Source organism: Harpia harpyja, chromosome 11, assembly GCF_026419915.1.
Source record: "Harpia harpyja isolate bHarHar1 chromosome 11, bHarHar1 primary haplotype, whole genome shotgun sequence".
NCBI lineage: Eukaryota > Metazoa > Chordata > Aves > Accipitriformes > Accipitridae > Harpia > Harpia harpyja.
In genome coordinates this window covers 34776240-34792502 of record NC_068950.1, presented here as the reverse complement: position 1 = coordinate 34792502, position 16263 = coordinate 34776240, and the positions used below count along the sequence as shown (strand labels likewise).

The 16263-nt window shown below is 39.5% G+C and overlaps 1 protein-coding gene across 1 annotated transcript in view; it reads left to right on the top strand.

The window, feature by feature from the left end:
- Window positions 1-16263, top strand: part of EIF2B3 (eukaryotic translation initiation factor 2B subunit gamma) — a 104898-nt gene that overhangs the window by 11539 nt on the left and 77096 nt on the right. The window contains exons 4-5 of the mRNA XM_052800768.1: window positions 9923-10082; window positions 15813-15924. Of these exons, the coding sequence (XP_052656728.1) occupies window positions 9923-10082; window positions 15813-15924 (272 nt within the window). The remainder of the gene's footprint in view (window positions 1-9922; window positions 10083-15812; window positions 15925-16263) is intronic.

The window sequence follows — 16263 nt, the reverse complement described above, 5'->3', positions numbered from 1 at the left end:
TGAATGTGTTCAGGACTTTGCTCTGATCTTTATTTTTCCTGGCAGGGTAAGAGTTAGAGAATTCAACAGTTGTTGGGGGTTTTTTTACTGCCTTTTTTTTTTTTAAGTTACTCGGCTTTAGAAGAATGTAGCTAATTAAATTAATTATTTTGCTGCCAGGGTTTACTGTGGATCGGGGCTAAAACACCAGAAGTTTGAATGAGGCAATTAGCTCTGAAGGTTAGGATCACGAATGGTTATTAGGGCATTTGCTTTTCTGCATATTGTTGGCTAAAGAGGCTGCCTTCCATCATACACAGCGGCAAAACCTTAGGTGTTTTGCAAGAAGAGTCATTGACAGACCTGAGATGCCTGTCAGTTTTAATCATTGCATCTCCCACTGCATGTCTTTATCCTTTTCATGCTCCTGGCAACTTGAGGCCTGTGGTCATTATTTTAACCAATACCTCTTGTTTCCCTGTAGAAGTTAATTGTCAGCATTTCTCCTGTATTACGGTATATGTTTTCATTTAGACCCTATGTGGTTTCCAATGAATTACACAAATTCAACCTATTCTAGCTGCAGATGTAGTAAGCTCTTTGCACGTGTATATAGCTGAAATAATTTGTTTAAAAGCATCCTGGTAGATATCTTCTCCTGTTATTATGAGCTACTACTAGTTTTCATTTTTTGAGAGTAAATAGAAGTTAGTCATCATATTTGGAAATCATCCTTCATTTTCCCTATTTAAAGTATATACAGTCTTCTTGTGTAAATAACTTAGTGTGCTATGTGTTGATGGAAAATTACAGCTTTAGTAAAGGTAATGTCAAAAAACTATTTGCACTTTTCGTCTTTAACAAGACTTTCATGGACTCATGTAAGCAAAGAAGAGTTAGATGTCCTTTATTATCAGCTCATTTTATCAGGCATAGAAAACGTTTTACATTAATAAGTCAAACTCAAGTTTCTAGTTTTCAAAAATCATTCTGTGATGAATGTTCAAAGAAATGAAAAGTCTGTGTGAAGTGAATTTGTACATCTTGCTTCCAAAGAGAGAGATTTTAAGAATGTGGGGAAAAAAGTAAGTGTCCTCCAGCTGCCATTTTTCCTTGGTGCTGTCAGTGGTGAGGGCAAAGCCTTGTGCCATGTATGAGCCTTGAAGACGTAACTGTCACCCATGCCTGGGTGAGGACATGAAGGGTGGTGTGAAGGCATCACTGATGTCCCATGCCACCCTGGACTCCACGGAGCAGGAGGAGTTGTGTAGGGCTCCGTTTTGTGTTCCTCAATGATATCCTTGTTTTGAATGTTAAGTCAGCATCTGGTCTGATGTTTTAATAATTTTTTTGCTTGTAATTTCCAATGTCCTTGGCCTTTCCCTATGAGACTCAAGGCCTCCCTGGCTTCAGGTAGGATGATACTTGCAAGGAGGCATTCACAGGCTATTTGTACATTTTTCTGGAATAACATTCCTTCCTTGCTGTCCGCAGCCTTTTTACTTTGTTTCTAGCCTGCATGATTTCTACTTGTGTATTTTTCCCATCTTGGATCTTAAGAGCGCTTTCATCATAGGAGGTTGGGACTTTTCATGGCAATTGTGGGCTATACAGCTGTCACAGTTACCCTGTTGCAGGTGATATTCCTCAGTGAGTATTCATCCCTTGAAAGAGAAAATGGAATTGTTTATATCAAGCACAATTGTGTGTGTTAACCTAAGTACATAGTTCAGTTATTGGGGAATGTGGGAGGGAGTACATGCCAAACATCAACCCATGGAGTTACTGTGCTAGAGAGGGTTTTTCCCTGTGTCTGTTTCTTGCAGCCTAGTACAGTAGTGTAACACTGATAATAGGAAGGTGGTGCTGTGAACAGCACAGGCTATCCCAGAGGCTGTCACTTTGCTCAGCACTGGTTTTCTGTAACTGTTTAATTTGGTGAAAGCCATGGTGAAGATCAGTGGACTTGTAGGATGCTTGGAATTTAATTTTGCATTTTTGTCATGTTATGTTAACTGGGAAGCCCACATAGGTTATCTTGGTTCTGTTCTGAATAGGGAGAAACAATTGTGTATTCAGATTTTCTTGAAGCAAATTTAAGCGTTCTTCTGTAGTATAAATTCTGTTAGCTCCTTTGCAAAGATGGTGAAAATTCTGGATGTAGAGTAATAGTGCTGGAAAAAGCAGTGGAGGTATTGGAAGTTTTCATAACATTTTTCTTACAACAGCAGTTGCTGCAGACCAAATATCACTGGCAAAATTGGACAGGTGCTAGAGGAGAAAATAGTATTGCATGGAGGATATAGGTGTAGGAATCTATGGTTCAAAACAGTACTTTTATTTAACGTAGCATGATTTAGTTTTTACAGGAAGAAAACAACATGTGAACAAAGCTAATCAGGTTTCACGCAAGTGGACACTCCGTTCAGTGCAGTCTAGTACGAAGTAGCAATGCCATTGAGCTGTGTTTCACAGAGCGTGTTCTTTGCAGAGCAGTTTAGCATTTGGGTTTTTTGTTGGAGCAGAGTTGAAACTGGGTTTTGTGTAATGACTTGGTTTGACCTTGGAAAGAATTTCATGCCATTTTTTAAAAATTTAAATCACACTGATATTAGCTACAGTATGGCAGAATGATTCCTAAGGACACATGCTGTATATGTCTTGGTTTTCGTTTATAGTCTGGGTTGAGACTGCAAGGAACCATTATGATCCTCTAGTCTGTAAGGGAATTTGCACACAGTAATTAGGGCTGTTAGCCCCAAAACTTACGGATGACTTAGTGAATGTGTTTCTGAAAGATAGCAAGGCTTTATTCATACATTCTAGTAGAGAAAGAATGTATTATATCCTTTGGTGTTTTATTCCAGATTATACTTATTCTCCCTCTCAAACCACTTTGCCTTTTATTTCTATGCTGAACACTGATTTCTAGCCACTGAATCCAGCCATGCCTGCTTTTTGTTGTATTGCTGAGAGATCTGCTGTTTAGGTAGTTGCGGGCTGTGGGCAAAGGCCTTCTTTCCCTTCAATAAGTTGAGCCGGTTGAGCTCCATTAGGACTACTTTTTATTATTATTGTTTGTATGACTGCAGCACCTGACTGCCTAAGGCTCTGCTTACATTAAGTGTTAAGCCTGGGCTTGAGCTCTGGGCTTTGGCAGCAAGCCTGCTGTGCCGCTGCTGTTGAGATTGGAGCCTGACTGCGGCGTTCTCCTTTCTGTTCATGTGAGGCAGAGTCCAAGATCAGCTGTGCAGCAGGTCTGCTAGTGCTGCTGTGCAGGTAGTCCTGGAAACCTGCCTTCCAGGAATAGGAGCCATGAGGAGAGCGCCATTTGTTTCGGGAGTTCTCCTGCCTGTGAAGAAGGGATCTGTTCATGCAGTGTGTTGAGCCAGGGGAGAGTTTAGCTTGCCAGGCTCACCCTCCATGAACTGGTGAATTCAGGGCTTGGGTTATGGGGTGCTCCTCTGAGCTTTAGCAGGCATGGTTCTCATGAGTGACGGTGCATGCTTTCTGGATGCCTTTAGATGGCGGAAAAAAACAGTCTCCTCTGTGACATGCCTAGGATCTGGACATAAACCCAGGAGATGACTCCTGACCTTAGACAAATGAGAGAGCCTACCGAGACAGGATAGTATGTGTCAGTGTATCAGTCCGGAGCCCCAGCCTACCGATAGCCTGATAATTGTCAGTTTTCTGTAAGTGTAAGGGTAGCAGATTTCTTTTAGAAAAAAAAAAAAAGGCAGCAAAGCCTAAAACCACGTCCTTTAGAAGATACAAGTAGGTGATAGAGCTGTCATCATTTATTGATGTAAGGCAGTAGATTTGGTAAGTGCATGGTGAGTGGAAGGGATAGGCTGTTAAAAGGAGGGTAAACAGCTTGTGCTTGATGTGACAGAAAATGGAAGGGTGATGTGGTTGGAGGAGGAAGTTGGGAAAATTATTTTTGGAGTACTGTGACAAAATTGGATTAGTCGGAGCCAGAGGAAAAGGTGGATTACAAAGCTTATTTTCCAGACCAGAAGTTTTACAGTTCAGAAAGTATCATAATATCAATGTCCTGCTTTGGGAACACTCTTAATAAGCTTATGAACTTGTGTTCATCTCTAAACTTCTGCTTTTGGTTGCTGATAACTCTAAATTACCCTTTTCCACCCCACGTGTCAGTTTGAGCAATAGGTAACAAGACTTCCTCCTGGGAGGAGACAGGATGCCTTCTGGGCTTGAATATCTTTCCTGTTCCTAGCTTATATGTATGTAAATTAAAAAATATTGATTTTGGATGGTAGCTCCTGAGATACAAAGATAACCTAAAATGGTGTTTTCATTGTATGTTCCCATCTGATATAACGCAGAGGATGAGCCATATGATGGGACTGGGGTTAAGTCTCCTCCCCAGCTTCTGGCATCTTTCTTCCAGCTTTCTTTGAGAAGATAAACAGTGATGCTGACAGGTTACGTATGTGAAGGCATTCACATTGCCTTAAGATATCCTCACCTGATGAATTCAGGGCCATCCAAGAAATTAGAAGAGACTCCCTTGGCTCCCGCATTAGACTTTTCTGTTTTCTTTTTTTTTTAAAAAAAAAAAAAAAAAGAAAAAAGAAGCCTCTTTCACATTACACACTGTCTTTCAAAAAAAAAAAAGTTTCTTCCATCTTTTAATAAGGAGTGGTTGCTGCTGGATTTCAGATTGAGGGACATCCTGTGCCTCCACTACCCTCTATCCTTAGAATAGTTACGAAGGTACTGGTCTACAGCAAACTTGCTGCTGCAGGGTGAGTGCACAGTAGGTAAATGCTTCATGTCTGCTAACAAAGTACTAAATCATGGTTTTCTTCTGAATCTTGCTGTCGAGGACGTTACAAAAGCAGAGTGGGAATTCCCAGCCAAAGGCGGCCATTTCAGTTGGTAGCTAACAAGATCCTACAGACATCAAAAAATAAAAGAGGTTCCCTGCTCCAGTTACAGCAACAGCCATGGAGCTTCAAAGAGGTCACAGGTGTGGAAATTGGAGGACTCTTAATGGAGACTGAGATAAAAAGGGATTCTCTAAAGCCTTGGATGTAAGTTTCTGATCTGAAGAGTGGTGAGTAATGCGATTGCTAGGAGGTATCTTTGGCTTTGCCTGGAGCACGCTAACAAGCAATCGAAACGCTTGCCCACAGCCAAACTGTTCTTTCCCTTTCCACTCTTTAGAATAATAAAAGCATTACACACAAACCCCACTGTTAATGCAACATGTGGGTGAAGTTCCAGGCTATTGTGTATAAAACTCAGTCTTAATTCCAGCAGTAATTATAACTTGTTCCTCTTTCCCCTGTTGTATGGTGACACCAGAGGAAGTGATGCAAAATTCTCTGTTTGTGCATGTGTTAACTTAGGCTGAGTGTAGGAACAGAGTCTATCTAGTCTCTTGATTTTTTTTCTTTTCCTGTCAAAGTCTCAGGTGTAATACTGTGCAACTGGAAACTTCTAGCATTTAACTTCAATGTTTTGTCTGTCTTCAGTTCTGTTAGGAGGTAGTTCTACTGCTCGTGGATATTTTGCTTCTTTTCTGTTTATAATGCATTCTGACATTTGTTTTCCTCTTTCTCTTGAGGCTGATTTTGTTCAAATTAGAGATTTCCTTGCAACACATGTTTTCTCATTTTCTAGTCTGCAGTTTTTGAGGCAATCAGCACATTAGGCTACAAGGTCCTGCCCTTGTCTATACTAGATAGAAAAAGCATAGTGAATACCACTAAAAATTCATCATTTGCTGCCAGCTATCTGTGGTAACCTTGCTATCTCCTGTTTGAACAGAAGGGATCCAGCAATTATTGCTGAATATAAAAGAGTTTTTAGCATTGCCTTTGTATGCAGTGTGAGAAAGTCTAAGGCTTTTTATTTATGCTGGTATATTACACCATATAATTGCATCCATCTTTTGATCTGTGGTATGAATTAGTTCCATTGAAAACATGTTTTCTATTTTTAAATCAGTTGTCTTGAACTGAGTTCTTGAAACATTCTGCTTTTTGGTCTTGTTTTTGTGTAGATTTTCCATATTGTGCTGGGTTTAATATAATTGTTGACATACTGGTTTTGATTTTTTTTTTCTGTACTGTTTTTTTTTCTCTATTTTGTATAAATCTCTTGGTGTTTTATGTTACAGTGTTGTATTTACCCAGTTTGAGTATGTAAGTTATCTCATAATATCTGAGCATTTTACAGTTCGGAAACGTTTGATGGTGAAGTGCTGTTAGCCAGTGCTAGAAAGGGAGAGCGGAGATTTGGAGGCCTTAAGTGCTGTGTTTCCATACTTGACTTGATAGAACACTGTGTTCAGCGATGGGTAGACTGGAAGCCCAGGGCTCCATCCATGGTCACTAGGGACAGAGAAACATCTCCTTGAAACTCAGATCATAGGTGGGATGATCTCTGCAGGACCTTGTTTTTCTACACTGATAGCAGCAGAGTCTAAATTCTGAACTTGAGTGCGTAAATTGCAAATCTGAGGTTAAATGGGATTACTGGGACCCAAGTGACTCTTCCAAGGAGTTTCATATTCTCTCTGTCTTTTCTGTTGCTCTTGTGATGCTCACAAAAATTGTGAGCTGTGCTACGAGCAAGCTAGGGCTGCTGTCCCTATACCCGAGTAGCGCTGCAGTGTTTTCTTGTGTTCCCCAACCCAAAGTCATTTGCTGTTCTTTTTTATAATGCTTGATGGTTTTTTCAAGTGGTCTGTACAGCAGCTTCTGTGGTAGAGCCCTGGTCTGTGATGACGTCTCTGTGTCATAAAAGGAGTAAACAAAATGGCACCTATCAAGTTTGGCAGAGCAGGAAAATGCCAGAAATTCCAAGCATTTGTTTCATGCCCCATACATTAGATGGTCCTTCTTGAGTTAAGACCCTTGCCTTGTCCTTCCCGTGGTTGTAATGGGTGTTGAGACTGCATTTGTGCATGCGTTGTTCTTCTTTTGCAGTGGTTCTGCTTGGGGTGTGTGCTTGCTGGGTTTTTTTAATCAGTTCATGTTGATTCTTATCGTCTGTTTGTATAATAGTTTGGGGTTGATGTAATCATTGTTACATGTATTTCATTAAGAGATGTATGTGTGTACTTAGGTGTTTGCATAATTCATGAAGTCAAGTATGTTCACATACCCCTTGTTAGCACATGAGTGCATGTAGTAAGTACATACTTCTCTTCTTTGTATCAGCGGCTCATTGGGAAAGGTGCACTGTATTTATTTGGCATGTATATATGTAAAAAACCCACAAGCCTTACCATTTATTTTCTTTCTTCTACACCCACCCTAAAAACGTAAAGAAAAACACACACTTCTGCTAGGGTTCTAGGATAGTTTATTTTTTCATTCAGCCATTAGTTTATTCGTTCAGGAGTTGTACACTGGAAAAAAATTGCATCCATTAGACAGTGAGGGCTTTATTTATGAGGGGGGTGGTGTTTCAAAGGGGAGGCTGTCAAGTCCCAAAAGAGCCTTTCATGGTGTATTCTCAGCGTGCTTCTGAGGCCACTGCTCTGCTCATCAGGAGGAGAGGCAGAAATGTGGGCTTTACAGAGCAACTGTGTGTTTCACTGGTCCCTGTGCTCACTGACGTTTATTTACATATTGGGAGAGTAAATGGGTAGAACAGATGGCAACCAGACATTTGGTGGTTCTGTTCCCGTATGCTCCTCAGGGGTCTTGCATTCAGTTTTTGCAAAAAGCTTGTCCTATAGTAAGGAGAAAAAACCCAGGAGCCTGTTCACAACTATGAAACGCTTGTTGGGTTTTTGCTGTAGTGACAGATTAAAGCATTTAGTAAAATGTGAAATAATTGCAAGGTTTGTTTTACAAGTCCAGATACTTGTTCCTCAGGATAAGTCTGTTGGTGTGTCTGTCTCTATTATTATTTCTTATTTTCACCACTGGAGTGAATGCATTTAGATTTGAAGCCAGCGACCTCTTCCTTCTACAAACTGAGTTTGAAAAGTACAGGTCTATTTTTATGAGTCTTGGATACCTTTTGGCCTTTTCTGCAAGTATTGTAACTCATTCGTGCTCTTCTAAAAATGGAGTATCTGAAAATTTTGCAGGATTTTCCGGGATATTTAATATGTGTTTCTTCACTATTTACAGTTACGAAGCAGGACATTTACTTCCATACCAAGTTGAATTTTTTTCTTACTTTCTTTGTACACACTGGAATGTTGGAGCAGGGCTGCTCCAGAGTGCTGGGCAGCTTGCTTCAGTGGTTTGGGTTGGTTGTTTTTTTTTCCAGTGTGTGCATGTTGTTTGTTTTAGAGAAGTGATAATTAAAGCACTTCTCCTGGGCAAAACCATAATATAAAATACACATTTTGAAAATACGTTAAAAGGGGCGATGCAGGTCAGGTTTTGAATGTGTAAAATTCTCAACCTGCACATTGTTCTGTTCCTTCCTGTAAAGCAGCCAGGTGTTTCTCAGTAAAGTGGGGAGAAATCAAATGAAAATTGAAGAGCTTGACCTTTTGCACAGCATGCCAAATCAGCAGCTCTAACAGTTTGTGACATGATGAATTCCAATGACTTATTGGTAAACACATGAAACTACCTAGCATTTGTAGGAGAACCTGTCAAATAATGTAAATGCCAGACCTCAGTTAGTCTCACCTACAATGTGGAATATCCTAGTATAAGATAAAGTCTGTAAAGCAAACCTTTCTATAATAAACCTTTCTGTAATACAAGGTCAATGCTGAACTAGTTCACTTTGAACCAAGATAGTTTTCAAAAGTAAAAGTAGAATTACTGATCCTCCATGAGTTAATCAACTCAGGTTTTACCAAGTATTTTCTAGTGCCCTTCTTATTTAATAATGTCTCTTAAAAAGACAAAACTAGGAAGCCATGTCATGCTCTGTAGGGAGGCTTACCATAGTAAATGGTAGCACAGAAAGTGAGAATGGTAAATGTCAAGAAAGAAACACTATCTTCTTGAGACGCATTTAGAAGGTTGATCATTAACAAAAAATAAAGTGGAAACTTGCTACTTTTCTGTAGGCCATGCTGCAAAAATATTATGTTAGGATTAGTTTAAATGAAGATAATTGCCGAACTAGTAGATTTTTGGCAATATATTCCACAACCCATGTGAAACACAGAAAATTGTTTCTAAGAAAGAGGTTTTAGCCAGAGTATATTGATAGTGTGCATGGTTAATGAAGCTGCTACGTCTCGCTCAATATGTGACAGTGTTTCTGTGATATATGCAGCAGTTCTCTTAAATACTTAGTAAGGCACTTTGGAATCCTTTGAGATCAAAATTAAATACAAGCCTGTTATTAAATAGGACCTAACTTCCTCATATTTTTTTTTTTTTTATATGGGGTATTGCTGGTTTTAGGAAATGTATTTCTAAACTGAGCCCACCATCGCAGTGCAATTACTGAGTAAATCACATCCTAGATAGTCTTTGCTTTTTTTTCCCCCCAATAAAATAACATAGTTTAAATATCTTTTCCAGTGGTTTGTAGCCAGATGCAAAGTCAGCTAAAAAAGATTTCTTCAGAAAGATTTCTTTTCTACATCATTATGTAACTAAAAGTAGCTGTTGTAAATACTGCAGTATTTCATGGCAGTCTTGAAAGCCATGGCTTCTGGGTCCCAGTTCCTTCCCTTAGGAGCAGAGGATGGCAGTTTGGATGGTCACATATTCTTTATGGTCTAGAGCTGGATAAGCATTAACTAAATAACTAATTCAGTAACAGCAGGACTCAAGAAAAGTGAACTGGTAAAACCAAGTAACTGTTTTTGGCAGAGTATGGCAGACCCTGTGTTTTTTAAAGTAAAGAGAAAAAAAAAAAAGAAAAAAGTTACAGAAAAAGTTATGGGTGTATTTGTTGTTGAATCCTCAAATGCTAATCCATATGTGGTCATTTGTATCTCTGAAGGCTTTGGGTTTTTTTTCTTCTTTGACAGACTGATGTCTTGGTGTTGAGCTGCGATCTGATCACAGATGTTGATTTATATAAAGTTGTGGATCTCTTTCGGACACATGATGCTACTCTCTCCATGCTGATGAAGAAAACTCATGAACTCACAGAAGTGGTACCAGGACAGAAAGGGAAAAAAAAGCCAGGTGTGTGGATAAGAATACATATATTTATTTATTAATAAGTGATAGAGAAACCACTGGTATGTATGATATGTTTAGTTATCAATCCCAGAGCAAAAGAAATAAAAAAGGTACAGATACCCTATTTTTCCTCACATTCCCTGGTGGGGGTGTGACTTGGTTTTTTCCAGCTCAGAATTAAGTATTAGACTCGTGTAATCTTGCAGGCTCTGATCCAAAGCTTACAAGAGTTAAGGGAAAAGCTCCAGGTGACTTCAGTGAGTTTTGGATCAAACCCTAAATTTTTGTTACATATGAACATTAAAACCGTTAGGTTTTTCAAGAGTACTAAGCATCAGCCAGATTATAGCTGGGAATTTTACCACTGACTGTAGGGACCAGCGTTAGGTGGGTTACAAATACTTCTAGAAATTCTCCCCTCTCATCATATGTACTGAATTGCTCTTCTGAGATCACATCCAGGAGCCTTTTGCTAGGCAAAACTCCCACTGATTTAAAGGACTTGGTTAGATGCTTATCTTGTCCCTCTTACCATAACATCTTAGTTAGTGCCTTGTAATCTTTAATGTATCTATTCACACAACACTGCTGTAAGGCAGGGCAGGGCTATTATCCCTATTTTACTTGTATGCTAAAAGTACTAAATACCATACAGTTGTTCCCATACCATACCTCTCATTTTCTTTTAATGATATCTGTTAAATTGCTGAGGCTTGATTATTGCTAGCTTAGTGGGTCCTGGTCCATGATTAAAGCTCAGAGGCATTACAGTAATACGAATAAGAAAGCGTAGCTTCAAACTGTTTGAGAGAGGAGTGAAATGCCAGCCAACAGTTGGACTACGTGTGTGTCTGAAAGTGGAGGAAATGTGTTTTTAAAAGAAAGCTCCATGAAAAGATTTTCTGGAGCAAAGTGTAAGATTAGTAGGGCTGAAGGCATTTAGGACTTGGACTCTCAAACAGCTCTAAACCCCCCTGTTTTTGAAAAGGCAATCTAAATGATGATGGCACATAAAACATTGTCAAGATCACTACTACAGCCACAGAGTTGAGCATTCAGGAGGTACAAACTAACAGGTCTGTGGTTACACATCATAGAGCTGCCCAGTACACGAGCTTTGAGCACACAGGATGGGGGTGAGGAGGTCTGTGAGGATAAACAAGATCATCTGAAGACTCTTCACAAATATAAACACATCAGGTTGCACATGCATTCTTAATTTGCTTGTTTTTTAATGTCTGTGTGCTTGACTTCGTAGCATAACTCTTCCTACATGACTTGTTAAAATTTGTGTGTGATTTCTCAGAACTGTAAAAGACCAAACTTGAAAACATTAAAATTCCATTATGTGGAAGTGTTTTGACACCCACAGTGTTTTTCTGTGGGGCTGGATGCTAAGGTCTCCCACTCAAAACTACTTTACTTGAGCTGTCATGGATAGCACTAATAAGTTGTTTTCTATGAACTGCCTCAGATGAGACATGAACCCTACCAGACCTTTTTCAGTCATTTGCTAAAAGCAGGGGAGTGCCGAGACAGGAATTTTGGGTTCTTCTCCAGGTTCTGGAGAGAGGCAGTACATTTTAGGGAGCACCAGACCCTCCTGCCTTTCATTCCTGCTTGACTGAACGCACCCTGTTGCTGTCAACATTGTCCTAGCTCATCCCTATCTCTTTTCGCATGCTGGCTTCTTGCCACCACCAGCCTCCATTCTTGTTCTCTTTGCTTAGTCTCTTCCTTCAAGGATCCTTGTCAAGAGTCTGGCTTCTCTTTCTCATATATTACTCTTTTCTTTCACTACCAGTTCCACTTCTCATCTCGACCTGCTTCATTTATCTGCCCATAGTCACCCCTTCCCCTTCCCCTTCCCCTTCCCCTTCCCCTTCCCCTTCCCCTTCCCCTTCCCCTTCCCCTTCCCCTTCCCCTTCCCCTTCCCCTTCCCCTTCCCCTTCCCCTTCCCCTTCCCCTCCCCTGTGGTCCATTGTCCTTTCACAGACAGCCCCAGTTTCCACCAGTTTTCAGGGACTACTTTCTCTCCCTTCCACCCTGTCTTGCAGAGTCCACATTTTTCATGCTTTTCTTTCCCCTCACCCTTGTGAGCTTATGAGTTTTATTTCCTTGTAAAAAACAGGTTGCAGAAACACAACAGATTAAGCTCTTTCCGATGGAGCAGTCATCACAGTGTGGCTGTGGAGCCTCATGGATTATGTGCTTTGCTTGTACAACCTGATGGTACTTTAGATGACACCTGCTATTTGATCAGTTCTAGGAGCTGAGGAATTGAAACAACCTTCCCTTAAGAATAAAATATGCAGAAATTTTTGCAGCAAAAATAGAAGCCTTGAAAGAGCACGTGAAACTGCAGTTTTTCAAAGGTTTATAATGGAGTCAGATGGCAAAAAGTACACTCCTGATACACAGGTCAGCAGTGCTTACTGAATGTAATGCTGCTTCTCTGAAGAACTGGAATACCAGAGCTTTTCAAGGGGAGGGCCGCCTAACCATTTAAGCTTAGGCTAAACACTTTTTTATTTTCTTTAGCCTTAGAAGCAGCTGAAGTTTTCCAAATGTTCCTCTTAAGGCAGGCACCTGGCATTGGAAATTCATCCCAAACAGTTAAAATTTGATTAAGCTTATAAGCAACTGAAGACAAGATATTAACGTGGAATGTTAGGCAGCTTTTCATAGTATGTGGCACTATTAGCTCCTTCTCTAAATCATGACATATATATTTCTATGTACTTGTACTGTACTGTTCAAGTGTTAGTATTAAGAAATGGATCCTTAGTCCTGACAAGCCACTAGATATATTTGCAGCTTTATTTATTGTTTCACTGTTCCTACAAATTCATTCATTTTTTGAGAAGGAGCAACAAGGATTTTATTTCACATATGTCATGGAATCCAATACAAAGTTGTTGCTTTCAGGATATTGCTGAACATCCAAGAACTGTGATATAAGGAACGATTTTTAAATCGGCATGAAGTGCAGTGTTAAGCAGCTATAAATTCATACTGATGGTTTCCTGAAATGCTTGACATAAATCAGCTGCCAGCTACAGGGTGAAGTTCATTGGCTTTTATATTTAGGGGATCATATGTTGACAATAATAATCTCATTGGCTTTTTTAATTGATCAATAAGAGGCATGGCAATAAAAAAAAAAACCCAAAGTGCTAGTGAATGGTAGTAACCCAAATAAACAGTGTTAGAAATTCAGATACCCGGAATGGAGCCATGTGGTTAAAGATGACCTGCAAGGGATTGAGTGGAAAAGAGTGTCTGAACCTTTCTGTGTATAAAGAAAGGCAGAAAAGATGGGGATGGTGACTCTTTCCTGCTTGTTTTTCTTGTCTTGAAAGCAGCAGGCATGTCATCACTGGTATTCCCTGTGTTTGCCAGAAGACCTCTTGGTGGTCTTGCAGGCTGCATCGTGTGAATTCTCTCCCTTTAATTGAAAGGGTGGGGATACTGAATCTTTAACAAAGGTGTCTTTTTCCCAAGTGTCAATTAATTATGTTTGATTAAAAAGCATTTTAAAAAATCGGACTGAAAATTATTTCTTCTCATCACTGAATTGCTCAACTTCCATTCTCTTGTGATGTCATGATTTCTTTAGGTCATTAAAGCCCTTAAAATTGATGGGGATCTAATTTCTAAGGCAACTAATAAATTGCAATAGCTGTGTCAAATCCTTATTTATCTATTGTGAGGAGGCAAAACACATCCTGCCTTCCATGTTTACACTTTAAATGATTTTTTAGTTACCATCACTGCAACTTTAACATTTTTCTCATACTTCCCTTGCAGGGATTTTGTAAACTAGTTATGTATTTGTTCTTCCATTTATTTTTTCCTCACTAAGTAATGCTAGTGTGATTTGAAGCAGCACTCTTGTATCTCTGGATAATTGATTTTAGTAATAAGTTTTGTCTCTTCTAAATTACAGAAGTAATGCTATTTATTGCCAGTGTACAGGGAAAAACCTGACCTGGCATCCACCACAAAAAAAAAAAAAAAAAAATAGCACTCTCGCATGATTTCACTGTGTGTTTCTTAACTATCCACACAAGCAAGAGAAACCGGTTTGGTGGCAGTCATGTACCTGGTCCCATTTTCATCAAGTTTTCTTTTTCCCTTTTTGTTATTGCATAGAGCTTTGCTATAGCAGTTTAATATGTTATGCTACTGTTGGAACAGTCAGGAGATGGGTAGCCATGATCTGAACTTTGAGAGAAGTGTTGGTACCTTCACGCAGGAATATCGGTCACTGTTGCGTTTCTAGCCTATCAGGAGACCCCAGTTAGGTGGCAGTGGCAATGGTTGATTAGCCCCTACTCTCAAACTTCATTGCCCTCCTTAGCATGAAAATCAGCACTGCTTTCAAGACTTATTTCTAAGTTTTTACAGCAAGTGAGCTTTATCCTAATTGTACTTAATTTGTCATAGTGTTACGTGTTCGGGCCCATTTTTGTAATTCTTTGCTGTATGATTAATTTCTGAGAAGGGATGGGGGGATTTCTGAAGACAGTGTGCTTGATCACTTGGATCAAAGACTGCCAATAGGAGAACTTTCAACAGCTGTGTAGATTTGATTGTATTTTGATAGTGGTTATTGCTTTGGTAACTCTGAAGGAACAGGTAAAAGTAAAATAAGGGATGGGGCTGAACTGGGGAAAACAGGGTTAAAAATAGTTTGGCTGAGAAAAGATCTTAGAGAATTAAGTACTTATAGAGCATGCTGTTACTCCAATGTGGTTAAAGGCTTAGAATTTAGGAGATTGAATATTTGCCAGTTTGGCCCAAAATAATAGTATTTAGCGGGAGAGAAGAGGTTTTTGTTAGAACTGTACCATGGCATTCTTGTACAGCCTGTGTTCCTGTAACGATCAGTGTATCGTTGCCACCAGAGTGATGGCTCATGCTACAAAGTGCAAGTTAGAATAAGCTGCCACCACTGTATTCAGATGCTGTGGAAAACTGTTCAGAAACAAATGCTTTACATTTCAGTAGACCAAAGTCACTATTGATGCACAGTCACTGATTGCAGGAGATGGGAACTGCCACAATAATATATGTAACTATTAGATATTCTCTTGGTTGGCAGTTTTATAAATAGATACTTAAACCAAGTTAACGCACCCAGAAACATCAGTGGTAGGAGTCTTAGAATCTATACCTTTATGTGTGTGTGTATGTGATTTAGGTTTTCTATTGGTATCAGTATTTATCTGAAATAGGAGATCAGCTGCAAAGTAGTTAATGTCTCAACTGAAATCATAATCCTCTCCAGACCACCTAATTCTAATGTGGAGTGATTTATGATGAGGAAGCAGCAGTTGGATTTTGAAGGTCCATTCTGCTTGCCTGGGGTTTGTTGTTGTGTAAATTCAGGTAGCAGGTTTTGGTTTTGGTTTTTTTTTCTTTAAAGAGAGAAGGAAAGCACAGCTCAGGATGGAGTGTTGCATGTCAGGACCTGTAGTTGGCATCTTCATAAAAAGGATGCAAAAACCTTGCAGGGCCAGTGTTTTGAATGTCGTGATATATATCAGCTACCCTGACTGAAAAGAAGTTAATAAATATTGTGGATAACTTTTGCAAATTCATTGATTTGCTGGGTTAGTTTGAAACCTAGTATTTCGTGTTTTGGGGGTGGTTGGTGGTCCCATTTGTCTTTCCAGCCTGCATTAAGACAGCTTTATGTAATGACTGTGTTTGATTTTTCTACTTCAGTGGAGCAGCGTGACTTCATTGGTGTGGATGACACAGGAAAAAGATTGCTCTTCATGGCTAATGAAGCTGATTTGGATGAAGAACTTGTCATTAAAAGATCCATCCTTCAGAAGTAAGCTTATGAGTCCTTGTAATAGAAACTGAACTTGGGATGGGGGAAAATAACTGTGGACTAGGAGTGATGGTTAAAGACAAAGTAGGATGAGAACGGAAGAGGAAAAGCAGCTTTTGCAATATTCAGGGAGCAGTATTTTATTATGCATTACATCATTACAACCAGTTGATAGGCTTGTCTGATACTCTGTCTGATATTGTGAAAAATTCCAGGGAAAGAAAAGGAATGGGTGGAAAGGTAACTCTCCTTGAAGTGAAGCCAGTATCGCTATAGTTCAGATACAGTTTAGATTCAGAGATTTGGAAGTGGTAGGCCTATGTCCATAAATGAAATGCT